The 14,323-nt window shown below is 41.9% G+C and overlaps 1 protein-coding gene across 2 annotated transcripts in view; it reads left to right on the forward strand.

Annotated features, from left to right (window-relative positions):
- ints9.S (integrator complex subunit 9 S homeolog) overlaps positions 1-9,849 on the forward strand; it is a 40,989-nt gene extending 31,140 nt beyond the window's left edge. The window contains 8 exon segments of one of the 2 annotated variants that reach the window (NM_001093076.1): positions 683-863; positions 1,670-1,730; positions 3,016-3,187; positions 3,341-3,465; positions 4,615-4,782; positions 5,135-5,233; positions 7,772-7,909; positions 9,459-9,849. In NM_001093076.1, coding sequence (NP_001086545.1) covers positions 683-863; positions 1,670-1,730; positions 3,016-3,187; positions 3,341-3,465; positions 4,615-4,782; positions 5,135-5,233; positions 7,772-7,909; positions 9,459-9,635 — 1,121 coding nt within the window. In that variant the 3' untranslated portion in view covers positions 9,636-9,849. 2 annotated transcript variants of the gene reach the window in all.
- Positions 9,850-14,323: the final 4,474 nt, after the last annotated feature.

Genomic DNA, 14,323 nt, shown 5'->3' on the forward strand with positions numbered 1-14,323 from the left:
TGGGGGCAGCTGGGAAATTGACAATATGTCTAGCCCCATGTCAGATTTCAAAATTGAATATAAAAAAATCTGTTTGCTCTTTTGAGAAATGGATTTCAGTGCAGAATTCTGCTGGAGCAGCACTATTAACTGATTCATTTTTGACAGTATCCCTTTAATGAACTCACTTTATATAATTCTGAATATTTATTACGCACAAGCACTTTAATTCATTTTCTACTAAGAGTTGATTAACCTTAAATGGATTTATCATCAACTGGTTGTTGTGATGACAGTGATTTGTTTTTAATCAAATTCATTCATTGATTGATCGACGTGTTAGCGCTGAATTGATTTAAACACTATTGCACTTTGTGTGAATTAATTGGCACGAAGCACTTCAAAAATATGTATGCACTTTAGGGTTAATAAATTGAATGAATTCTGAATCAATCAATTCTAAAAAATCGGAGAGTGTGGGGGTTTACTGCTATTTTATTGAAGATAAATTACAATTAGTAATTATACCTCTACACAAGCTGACTGAGTGATGGTGAGAATTGAAAAAAAAACGACAAGGAAATTTTCTTCTTATTTGCGTTGTATCAAGAGTCAGAACCAGCAGTTCAAAAAGGGATAAACAAATACTGCTTTCATTGGCACTTGTAAGTAATTAGAGTATTTTATTCCTTCCCATCAACAGCCATGACCATACGCAGTGGAGGTAACGTCCTGGTGCCCTGTTACCCCTCCGGAGTAATATACGACCTGCTGGAGTGTCTCTACCAGTACATCGACTCTGCCGGACTTTCCAATGTCCCTTTTTACTTTATCTCACCCGTAGCCAACAGCTCCTTGGAGTTTTCCCAGATCTTCGCAGAGTGGTAGGTTCTAAGTAAGGATGCACCGAATCCACTATTTGGGATTCGGCCGAATCCCTGAATACTTGGTGAAAGATTCGGCTGAATACCAAACCGAATCCTAATTTGAATGTTCAAATTTGGGGCAAGTAAGGAAAAAGTGGAAAAAATTCTTCTTTTGTGACAAAAAGTCACATGATTTCCCTACCCGCCCCTAATTTACATATGCAAATTTGGATTCGGTTCAGCCAGGCAAAAGGATTAGGCCAAATTCGAATCCTGCTGAAAAAGGCCGAATCACAAACCGAATCCTGGATTCCTGGAATCAGTAGGAAAGAAGATGGGGAGCTACTGGGGCATCTTTGGAGACACAGATCTTTACTGCTAAAGGGCTGTGGTTGCCTTGGGCTGGTACAGAAGCACAAAACATCATGTACAACATTTCTACCTACTTCTTTAGTTAGGCTTTAGTTCTCCTTTAATTAAATCTACTAGAAAATCATATAAACATGAAATAAACCCAATAGGCTGGTTTTGCTTCCAATAAGGATTAATTATATCTTAGTTGGGATCAAGTACAAGCGACTGTTTTATGATTACAGAGAAAAAGGAAATCATTTGTAAAAAAAAATGGTTTATTTGATTATAATGGAGTCTATGGGAGAGGGACATTCAGTGATTCAAAACTTTCAGGATGATGGGTTTCTGGATAACGGATCCCATACCTGTTCCGAATTGTATTGCCCTCACCACACTGTTACGCAATGTTTGGCTTTAAACACTAGATGGCAGTGGTTCTCCATATTCTGACTTTTATTTCCCTTTCTTAGGCTGTGCCATAATAAGCAGAACAAGGTGTACCTCCCAGAGCCTCCCTTTCCCCACGCTGAGGTAGGTACTTCTTGTCTATGAACCTGTATTATTGCCTGTCTAGTAAATGACTAAAAGCCACAAACATGGGGAACACAGATTGGGCCATTTATAATAACTTCTACAAGTGTCTGTAAACTCCCATTAGGCAACTCCCCCCAGGAATGTCATGGTACGACCTCACATTGGGATAAACCAGGTTGCACTTTTGCCTTTGCAGAAGCACCACTTCTACTCTTAAAGGGACACTGTCATGGGAAAACATGTTTTTTTCAAAACACATCAGTTAATATTGCTCATATAGTTTATACTTTTCACCCAATACCCTTAGTGTAAATGAGGCCGAGCCTGAAGCAATAACCTGTCCATGCCGATATCAAAGGTTTCCAGGGATTTCCCAATAAGAGGAACCAATTGTAATACAGTAACGTCTTCTATCAGTTGTATTGTACCGACCAGAGTTTATTCCATTCTGATTGTTGCCACACTCACTGTCACACACTCACTCACTGTCACACACTCACTCACTGTCACACACTCACTCACTGTCACACACTCACTGTCACACACTCACTCACTGTCACACACTCACTCACTGTCACACACTCACTGTCACACACTCACTCACTGTCACATACTCACTGTCACACACTCACTCACTGTCACACACTCACTCACTGTCACACACTCACTGTCACACACTCACTCACTCACTGTCACACACTCACTGTCACACACTCACTGTCACACACTCACTGTCACACACTCACTCACTCACTGTCACACACTCACTCACTGTCACACACTCACTGTCACACACTCACTGTCATACACTCACTCACTGTCACACACTCACTCACTGTCACACACTCACTCACTGTCACACACTCACTCACTGTCACACACTCACTGTCACACACTCACTGTCATACACTCACTCACTGTCACACACTCACTCACTGTCACACACTCACTCACTGTCACACACTCACTGTCACACACTCACTGTCACACACTCACTGTCACACACTCACTGTCACACACTCACTCACTGTCACACACTCACTGTCACACACTCACTGTCACACACTCACTCACTGTCACACACTCACTCACTGTCACACATCACCTTGCACACTCATTGACCGTTACTCACTCACTGTCACTCACTCACTGTCACACACTCACTCACTGTCACTCACTGTCACTCACTCACTGTCACACACTCACACACTGTCACACACTCACTGACTGTCACTCACTCACAGCTAACACCCCACTCAGCACTTTGCCGTTTGTGTTGCAGCTGATCCAGAGCAACAAGCTGAAGCATTACCCCAATATACACGGAGACTTCAGCAATGACTTCAAGCAGCCGTGCGTAGTCTTCACAGGACACCCCACTCTGCGCTTCGGGGACGTGGTGCACTTCATGGAGCTGTGGGGCAAGTCCAGCCTTAACACAGTCATATTCACAGGTACTTGTGTTCATATACTGGCAGATATATATATCTCATATATTGGATCAGACTGACAGTGACGTGGGACTGGCAATTGCTTTTCATGCACCACAAGCCCAACTCATAAGCAAAAATAATGAAATATTTTCCTTTCCTCCTGTCTGTGAGCAGAGCCGGATTTCTCTTATCTTGATGCCCTGGCCCCGTATCAGCCTCTTGCCATGAAATGTGTTTATTGCCCTATAGACACTCGCCTCAATTTCATCCAGGTCACCAAACTGCTCAAGGAGGTTCAGGTGAGAATTTCCCACAATTCCTGATAAAATGCCAGAAACCCCCTGTACTTACTGCACTTGAGCTGACCCGCAGGCACCGCATATAATCTGGTTTAGACTTTTACATTTCACGTCCCATTTGCTCTTGTCACTATGGGCCAATAAGGAGGAATAGATGATGTTTTGTCCTGCGGAAGAGTGAGATGCTCATGTGTAAGAGATTTAGGGAACAGGTTGGGTCAGGGGCTCATATTCTGGATTAGGGAGCTGGTGTTTACAATCTGCTTTAGGGAGCCAGATGCAGGGGCTGGTTCATATACTATGTTGGTACATATAATCTGGATTAGGGAACAGAGGAAGGGGATTGGTGCATAAAATCTGGATTAGAGAACAGAGGAAGGGGGTTGGTACATATTGTCTGGATTAGGGAACAGAGGTAGTGGGGTTGTACATAGAATCGAAATTCAGGAACAGAGGAAGACAGTTGGTGCAAAAAAAATCTGGATTTGGGAACCGGAACATAAGAAGGGGTTTGGGTATATAATCTGTTTTATGGAAGCAGGGGCAGGGGCAGGTGCATATCATCTGGATGAGGGTTGCACATATAATCTGGATTAGGGAACAGGTGAAGGGTGTTGGAGCATAATATCTGGTTTAGGTTACAGGGGCAGGTGCATATAATCTAGATTACGGAACAAAGGATGGGGATTGTACAAATAATCTGGATTCGGGAACAGAGGAGGGGGGGTGGTGCATATAATCTGGATTCGGGAACAGGAACAAAGGAAGGGGGTTTGGTGCATATAATCTGGTTTAGGGAACAAAGGAAGGGGTTGGTGCATATAATCTGGTTTAGGGAAACGGGCAGGTGCATATAATCTGGATTAGGGAACAAAGGATGGGGGTTGGTGCATAAAATGTGGTTTAAGGAAAAGAGGTAGGAGTTGGTGCGTATAATCTGGATTAGGGAACCAAAATTTCAGACAGAGGAATGGGTGGGACATATATATAAATATTAATATGATGTAGGAATGAGGCAGTTGGGGTAGACCATTAATCTGCTAGTAGTATGAATAGGTTGGTTCCATAGGTTAATAAGATTTCGGGGGTGCTGGGGGAGGGGAGTAGCACATTACTTGAAGAATTAACCCTTTGTGCTCCTGCCTTTAGCCGCTCCATGTTGTCTGTCCGGAGCAGTACACTCAGCCTCCAGCCACCCAGTCTCACCGCTCTGATCTTATGATCGACTGTCAGCCTCCCCCAATGTCCTACCACCGAGCTGAGGTTCTCACTCTTCCCTTTAAGAGGCGCTATGAGAAGATTGAGATCATGCCAGAGGTGAGGCCAGTTATACTAGAGGCACCCGCATTTCACTTTCTGGGAACAACCTGGGACTGCATGTGATGTCACCTGGGGGAGGGGCCTTATCCTTTAAATATCATTTAAATATAAATTGCCCTTAAATCTGCTTGCTCTTGTATTTCACTGGAGTTTGTTGTATTTCCAGCTATTCTATAACCAGCCACTCCCTGGCCGGCCCAGTGTGTATGTGGAAGGAGAGGGCAAGCAGGTGGCAGTTAGCAACAGGCAGAGGGAATCTTGTTGCTCTTATGATGGTGGGAGTTATAGTTGCATATTTCTATTCAAGTTTATTGACATTTAACTTGTTCTTTACCTTGTTGTATTAAAGCTGGCCCAATCACTGGTGCCTTTTGAAATGAAACCTGGCGTTTCCCTGGCCACTGTTTCTGCCGTCCTCCACTCCAAGGATAACAAACACGTCCTGCAGGTGAGATTTAATTATTCCCTCTGTAATGAGCTGAGATTTCATTTAGGGATGCACCGAATCCACTATTTTGGATTCGGCCGAACCCCCAAATCCTTTGTGAAGGATTCGGCCGAACCGAATCCGAACCCTAATTGGCATATGCAAATTAGGGGTGGGAAGGGGAAAACATTTTTACTTCCTTGTTTTGTGACAAAAAGTCACGTGATTTTCCTCCCCACCCCTAATTTGCATATGCAAATTAGGGTTCGGATTCGGTTCGGCAGAAGGATTCGGCCGAATCCTGCTGAAAAAGGCCGAATCCCGAACCGAATCCTGATACGGTGCATCCCTAATTTAATTATTCTCTCTGTAATGAGCTGGAGCAGGGTAACCACATCCAGTAGTAGCTGCTAATAGGAGGGGCCAGGAGGTGGAGCTGGAGGTTTATAGGTCAGTGGAGACACTTTATTTGACTATTTCCAATATGAGAGAGGGTAATGTCCAATCAGTGATCAGGATCCATACAATGCGATAAGGGGTCTTAAAGGGGATATCAACCCAAAAAATATTTTTTTGCCTAATAAAAGAAAATTCTAAGCAAATTTTCAACATACATTCATTAAAGTGTTCTACAAGTTATTTGTATATATATTATATTGCTATTGGAAGCCATATCTGACCCTTTCTATTCTCTGCACTGATGGGTCAGACTGTTGATACAATTTCTATTCTCTGCACTGCTGGCTCAGACTGTTGATACAATTTCTATTCTCTGCACTGCTGGCTGACTGTTGATACAATTTATATACTCTGCACTGGTGGCTCAGACTGTTGATACCATTCCTATTCTCTGCACTGGTGGCTCAGACTGTTGATACCATTCCTATTCTCTGCACTGGTGGCTCAGACTGTTGATACCATTTCTATTCTCTGCACTGGTGGCTCAGACTGTTGATACAATTTATATACTCTGCACTGGTGGCTCAGACTGTTGATACCATTCCTATTCTCTGCACTGGTGGCTCAGACTGTTGATACCATTCCTATTCTCTGCACTGGTGGCTCATACTGTTGATACCATTTCTATTCTCTGCACTGGTGGATCAGACTGTTGATACAATTTCTATTCTCTGCACTGGTGGCTCAGACTGTTGATACAATTTCTATTCTCTGCACCGGTGGCTCAGACTGTTGATACAATTTATTTTCTCTGCACTGGTGGCTCAGACTGTTGATACAATTTATTTTCTCTGCACTGGTGGCTCAGACTGTTGATACCATTTATTTTCTCTGCACTGGTGGCTCAGACTGTTGATACAATTTATTTTCTCTGCACTGGTGGCTCAGACTGTTGATACCATTTCTATTCTCTGCACTGGTGGCTCAGACTGTTGATACCATTTCTATTCTCTGCACTGGTGGCTCAGACTGTTGATACCATTCCTATTCTCTGCACTGGTGGCTCAGACTGTTGATACAATTTCTATTCTCTGCACTGGTGGCTCAGACTGTTGATACAATTTATTTTCTCTGCACTGGTGGCTCAGACTGTTGATACCATTTATTTTCTCTGCACTGGTGGCTCAGACTGTTGATACAATTTCTATTCTCTGCACTGGTGGCTCAGACTGTTGATACCATTCCTATTCTCTGCACTGGTGGCTCAGACTGTTGATACAATTTATTTTCTCTGCACTGGTGGCTCAGACTGTTGATACCATTTATTTTCTCTGCACTGGTGGCTCAGACTGTTGATACAATTTCTATTCTCTGCACTGGTGGCTCAGACTGTTGATACCATTCCTATTCTCTGCACTGGTGGCTCAGACTGTTGATACCATTTCTATTCTCTGCACTGGTGGCTCAGACTGTTGATACAATTTCTATTCTCTGCACTGGTGGCTCAGACTGTTGATACCCTTTCTCATACTGTTGATACCATTTCTATTCTCTGCACTGGTGGATCAGACTGTTGATACCATTTCTATTCTCTGCACTGGTGGCTCAGACTGTTGATACCATTTCTATTCTCTGCACTGGTGGATCAGACTGTTGATACCATTTCTATTCTCTGCACTGGTGGCTCAGACTGTTGATACAATTTATTTTCTCTGCACTGGTGGCTCAGACTGTTGATACCATTTATTTTCTCTGCACTGGTGGCTCAGACTGTTGATACCATTTATTTTCTCTGCACTGGTGGCTCAGACTGTTGATACAATGTAGGACAAGGCAGCTGATTAACAGACCTGTCTTTGCTGCTGGGGAACTCAGACATTTGCAGCATTATTTAAAAAGTAACCAGCAGGAGTTGCACAAATGCTAATTTCAATATCAATAGTTTCTACAAATAACATTAAAATCACTAATATCTTTTAATTAATGTAAAGTTGCTTAGAATTATGTTTTCTTTTATTAAAAAAACTTTTATTTTGGGTTGACTTGTCCTTTAAGAGGGCTGTGCTGGGCTGTTGGGACGCTGTTATATCACCCCCAGTTGTCGGCACAGAATTATAGATTGTCCGTTCCTCTTTGGTTCTGACCCCCGTTCCTTTTCAGCCTCCTCCAAAGCCTGTAGCGCCCCCTGGCAGTAAGAAAAGGAAAAGGCCGGCGGAGGAAAGTCCAGAGACCCCGCCCTTCAAACCGCTGCTTAGTGGCTCCATCCCTGTGGAGCAGTTTGTACAGACCCTGGAGAAGGTAAGTGATTCCATTAGTCTGACTCTTCATCAGATCAGCAGTAGTTACACGACCATTGATTATCTCCAATATGGCCACTCAGGTGGGGCCTGTACAGAGTGATGTATTCATGGGCCGGTCTTCTCATATTACTCACAACTGAGCTGTGATTTGCCGCAATACGCGACTGTCCTGTTTAATACAGTAACATAATAATATATTAACACAGTAATATAGTAACACAGTAACTTAGTGACATAGTAACACAGTAATATAGTAACACAGTAACTTAGTGACATAGTAACACAGTAATATAGCAACACAGTAACTTATATTAATATAGTAACACAGCAACTTAGTAATATAGTAACACAGTAACTTATATTAATATAGTAACATGGTAACTTAGTAACATAGTAACAGTAATATAGTGACACAGTAACTTAGTAACATAATAATATAGTAACACAGTAACATAGTAATATTGTAACACAGCAACTTAGTAACATAGTAATATATTAGCATAGTATCACAGTAACTTAGTAACATAGTAACACAGTAGCTTCGTAACATAGTAACACAGTAACTTATAGTAATATAGTAACACAGTAACTTAGTAGCATAGTAATATAATAATATAGTAACACAGTAACTTATAGTAATATAGTAACACTGTAACTTATAGTAATATAGTAACACAGTAACTTAGTAGCATAGTAATATAATAATATAGTAACACAGTAACTTATAGTAATATAGTAACACAGTAACTTAGTAGCATAGTAATATAATAATATAGTAACACAGTAACTTAGTAATATAGTAACACAGTAACTTAGTAGCATAGTAATATAATAATATAGTAACACAGTAACTTAGTAATATAGTAACACAGTAACTTAGTAGCATAGTAATATAATATAGTAACACAGTAATATATTAACAGTAACATAGTAATATAGTAACACAGTAACATAGGAATATATTTACACAGTAACTTAGTAACACAGTAATATAGTAAAACCGTAACTTAGTGATATAGTAACACAGTAACTTAGTAATATGGTAACATAGTAACACATTAACATAGTAACACAGTAACTTAGTCACATAGTAATATACAGACCCCGAATTGGGGTGCATAAAGGGTCTCTCCTCCCCCCAATAACTGATTCAGTATTAACGGCCTGAATGTGTCTCACCCTCCTATACATTTCTCTGTATAAATGAGCCGTACTCTTGAACAACAAACCCATTTCTTTACACAGGGGCTGTTCCTGCTGAATTGTGCTCAGTACAGACCTATTGTTCAAAACTATTTCCATATGCCTGTGGTTTAGTTTAAAAGTATTTTATTAAATCCTATTAAAATATCAAAACCACCCGTCATGGAGCCCAACGCGTTTCATGCTTACCTAGCATAGGGGGATTGCCTATGACTATAACTGCTAGATAAGCATGAAACGCGTTGGGCTCCATGATATTGTAATATAATTTAATAAAATATTTTTAAACTAAAGAGAATTCATATAGAATTTATTTTTTATTTTTATTTCTTGTTGCTCCTCAGAATGGATTCAGTGATGTGAAGATCGAGGACACAGCCAAGGGCCACATCGTTCACCTCCAGGAGGCCGAGACCCTCATCCAGTTTGAGGAAGACTCAACTCACATAATCTGTGAACACGACGAGCGACTCCGCGTGCGACTGCGCGACCTGGTCCTGAAGTTCCTGCAGAAATTCTAGAGTCGCATCCGGAGCATCAGAGACTCCGCCCATTGCTGAACTTTGCCCTTCCTATAGGGGGCGCACTCCTCCCAGAGACCCTGATTATTTGTTGGACTTCATTGTCGGCCATATTGTTTTTACTGGCACTGGGATAAAGCTCTGCAATTAATAACATGGGAATGTAATAAACTCTTTTATAATAAATGTACCCGAGTGATTGATCTAACTGGAACCCCCGACTCCCTGATGGTGAAATCTCCTTTCCTCAGTCTTTTCTTTCCTGAAACCCCCGGAAATTTGTAACAAGTTTTATTGCATAGGAATGTTTCTAATGCTTTACATTCCCCAACATGTTACTATCCCCCCTCCCCCTTATTTTTGGGAACAATATAAACAGATTTCTATGTCAGGCTTAATTTAAATTGGTAATTTCTGGGTGGGGCCAGGACCTAAATTGTACCAAACACTCATTCACCAAACACTCTAAGTCTGTGTCTGTTTTACTATCTGCGATTTGTATATTTATACTGACAGACATTGTCATCTCTCTGTACAGACTATGAGCAAACTTAGGGACTGTTCCTGCTGAATTGTGCTTAGTACAGGGAATACCTATGCTGCCATAGTTTTATGGGATCTCTCTGTACAGACTATGAGCAAACTTAGGACTGTTCCTGCTGAATTGTGCTTAGTACAGGGAATACCTATGCTGCCATAGTTTTAATGGGATCTCTCTGTACAGACTATGAGCAAACTTAGGGGACTGTTCCTGCTGAATTGTGCTTAGTACAGGGAATACCTATGCTGCCATAGTTTTATGGGATCTCTCTGTACAGACTATGAGCAAACTTAGGGACTGTTCCTGCTGAATTGTGCTTAGTACAGGGAATACCTATGCTGCCATAGTTTTATGGGATCTTCTGTACAGACTATGAGCAAACTTAGGGGACTGTTCCTGCTGAATTGTGCTTAGTACAGGGGAATACCTATGCTGCCATAGTTTTATGGGATCTCTCTGTACAGACTATGAGCAAACTTAGGGGACTGTTCCTGCTGAATTGTGCTTAGTACAGGGAATACCTATGCTGCCTATAGTTTTATGGGACCTCTCTGTACAGACTATGAGCAAACTTAGGGACTGTTCCTGCTGAATTGTGCTTAGTACAGGAATACCTATGCTGCCATAGTTTTATGGGATCTCTCTGTACAGACTATGAGCAAACTTAGGGACTGTTCCTGCTGAATTGTGCTTAGTACAGGGAATACCTATGCTGCCATAGTTTTATGGGATCTCTCTGTACAGACTATGAGCAAACTTAGGGACTGTTCCTGCTGAATTGGGTTAGTACAGGGAATACCTATGCTGCCATAGTTTTATGGGATCTCTCTGTACAGACTATGAGCAAACTTAGGGAACTGTTCCTGCTGAATTGTGCTTAGTACAGGGAATACCTATGCTGCCATAGTTTTATGGGATCTCTCTGTACAGACTATGAGCAAACTTAGAGGACTGTTCCTGCTGAATTGTGCTTAGTACAGGGAATACCTATGCTGCCATAGTTTTATGGGATCTCTCTGTACAGACTATGAGCAAACTTAGGGGCTGTTCCTGCTGAATTGTGCTTAGTACAGGAATACCTATGCTGCCATAGTTTTATGGGATCTCTCTGTACAGACTATGAGCAAACTTAGGGACTGTTCCTGCTGAATTGTGCTTAGTACAGGGAATACCTATGTGCCATAGTTTTATGGGATCTCTCTGTACAGACTATGAGCAAACTTAGGGACTGTTCCTGCTGAATTGTGCTTAGTACAGGGAATACCTATGCTGCTATAGTTTTATGGGACCTCTCTGTACAGACTATGAGCAAACTTAGGGACTGTTCCTGCTGAATTGTGCTTAGTACAGGGAATACCTATGCTGCCATAGTTTTATGGGATCTCTCTGTACAGACTATGAGCAAACTTAGGGTCTGTTCCTGCTGAATAGGGTTAGTACAGGGAATACCTATGCTGCCATAGTTTTATGGGATCTATCTGTACAGACTATGAGCAAACTTAGAGGACTGTTCCTGCTGAATTGTGCTTAGTACAGGGGAATACCTATGCTGCCATAGTTTTATGGGATCTCTCTGTACAGACTATGAGCAAACTTAGGGACTGTTCCTGCTGAATTGTGCTTAGTACAGGGAATACCTATGCTGCTATAGTTTTATGGGACCTCTCTGTACAGACTATGAGCAAACTTAGGGACTGTTCCTGCTGAATTGTGCTTAGTACAGGGAATACCTATGCTGTCAGTTTTATGGGATCTCTGTACATTCTATGAGCAAACTTAGGGACTGTTCCTGCTGAATTGTGCTTAGTACAGGGAATACCTATGCTGTCATAGTTTTATGGGATCTCTCTGTACAGACTATGAGCAAACTTAGGGACTGTTCCTGCTGAATAGGGTTAGTACAGGGGAATACCTATGCTGCCATAGTTTTATGGGATCTCTCTGTACAGACTATGAGCAAACTTAGGAACTGTTCCTGCTGAATTGTGCTTAGTACAGGGGAATACCTATGCTGCCATAGTTTTATGGGATCTCTCTGTACAGACTATGAGCAAACTTAGAGGACTGTTCCTGCTGAATTGTGCTTAGTACAGGGAATACCTATGCTGCCATAGTTTTATGGGATCTCTCTGTACAGACTATGAGCAAACTTAGGGGACTGTTCCTGCTGAATTGTGCTTAGTACAGGGGATACCTATGCTGCCATAGTTTTATGGGATCTCTCTGTACAGACTATGAGCAAACTTAGGGGCTGTTCCTGCTGAATTGTGCTTAGTACAGGGGAATACCTATGCTGCTATATTTTTATGGGACCTCTCTGTACAGACTATGAGCAAACTTAGGGGACTGTTCCTGCTGAATTGTGCTTAGTACAGGGAATACCTATGCTGCTATAGTTTTATGGGACCTCTCTGTACAGACTATGAGCAAACTTAGGGACTGTTCCTGCTGAATTGTGCTTAGTACAGGGAATACCTATGCTGCCATAGTTTTATGGGATCTCTCTGTACAGACTATGAGCAAACTTAGGGACTGTTCCTGCTGAATTGTGCTTAGTACAGGGAATACCTATGCTGCCATAGTTTTATGGGATCTCTCTGTACAGACTATGAGCAAACTTAGGGGACTGTTCCTGCTGAATTGTGCTTAGTACAGGGAATACCTATGCTGCCATAGTTTTATGGGATCTCTCTGTACAGACTATGAGCAAACTTAGGGGACTGTTCCTGCTGAATTGTGCTTAGTACAGGGGATACCTATGCTGCCATAGTTTTATGGGATCTCTCTGTACAGACTATGAGCAAACTTAGGGGCTGTTCCTGCTGAATTGTGCTTAGTACAGGGGAATACCTATGCTGCTATATTTTTATGGGACCTCTCTGTACAGACTATGAGCAAACTTAGGGGACTGTTCCTGCTGAATTGTGCTTAGTACAGGGAATACCTATGCTGCTATAGTTTTATGGGACCTCTCTGTACAGACTATGAGCAAACTTAGGGACTGTTCCTGCTGAATTGTGCTTAGTACAGGGAATACCTATGCTGCCATAGTTTTATGGGATCTCTCTGTACAGACTATGAGCAAACTTAGGGACTGTTCCTGCTGAATTGTGCTTAGTACAGGGAATACCTATGTGCCATAGTTTTATGGGATCTCTCTGTACAGACTATGAGCAAACTTAGGGACTGTTCCTGCTGAATTGTGCTTAGTACAGGGAATACCTATGCTGCTATAGTTTTATGGGACCTCTCTGTACAGACTATGAGCAAACTTAGGGACTGTTCCTGCTGAATTGTGCTTAGTACAGGGAATACCTATGCTGCCATAGTTTTATGGGATCTCTCTGTACAGACTATGAGCAAACTTAGGGTCTGTTCCTGCTGAATAGGGTTAGTACAGGGAATACCTATGCTGCCATAGTTTTATGGGATCTATCTGTACAGACTATGAGCAAACTTAGAGGACTGTTCCTGCTGAATTGTGCTTAGTACAGGGGAATACCTATGCTGCCATAGTTTTATGGGATCTCTCTGTACAGACTATGAGCAAACTTAGGGGACTGTTCCTGCTGAATTGTGCTTAGTACAGGGAATACCTATGCTGCTATAGTTTTATGGGACCTCTCTGTACAGACTATGAGCAAACTTAGGGACTGTTCCTGCTGAATTGTGCTTAGTACAGGGAATACCTATGCTGTCAGTTTTATGGGATCTCTGTACATTCTATGAGCAAACTTAGGGACTGTTCCTGCTGAATTGTGCTTAGTACAGGGAATACCTATGCTGTCATAGTTTTATGGGATCTCTCTGTACAGACTATGAGCAAACTTAGGGACTGTTCCTGCTGAATAGGGTTAGTACAGGGGAATACCTATGCTGCCATAGTTTTATGGGATCTCTCTGTACAGACTATGAGCAAACTTAGGAACTGTTCCTGCTGAATTGTGCTTAGTACAGGGGAATACCTATGCTGCCATAGTTTTATGGGATCTCTCTGTACAGACTATGAGCAAACTTAGAGGACTGTTCCTGCTGAATTGTGCTTAGTACAGGGAATACCTATGCTGCCATAGTTTTATGGGATCTCTCTGTACAGACTATGAGCAAACTTAGGGGACTGTTCCTGCTGAATTGTGCTTAGTACAGG

The sequence above is a fragment of the Xenopus laevis genome, chromosome 5S (assembly GCF_017654675.1).
Source record: "Xenopus laevis strain J_2021 chromosome 5S, Xenopus_laevis_v10.1, whole genome shotgun sequence".
NCBI lineage: Eukaryota > Metazoa > Chordata > Amphibia > Anura > Pipidae > Xenopus > Xenopus laevis.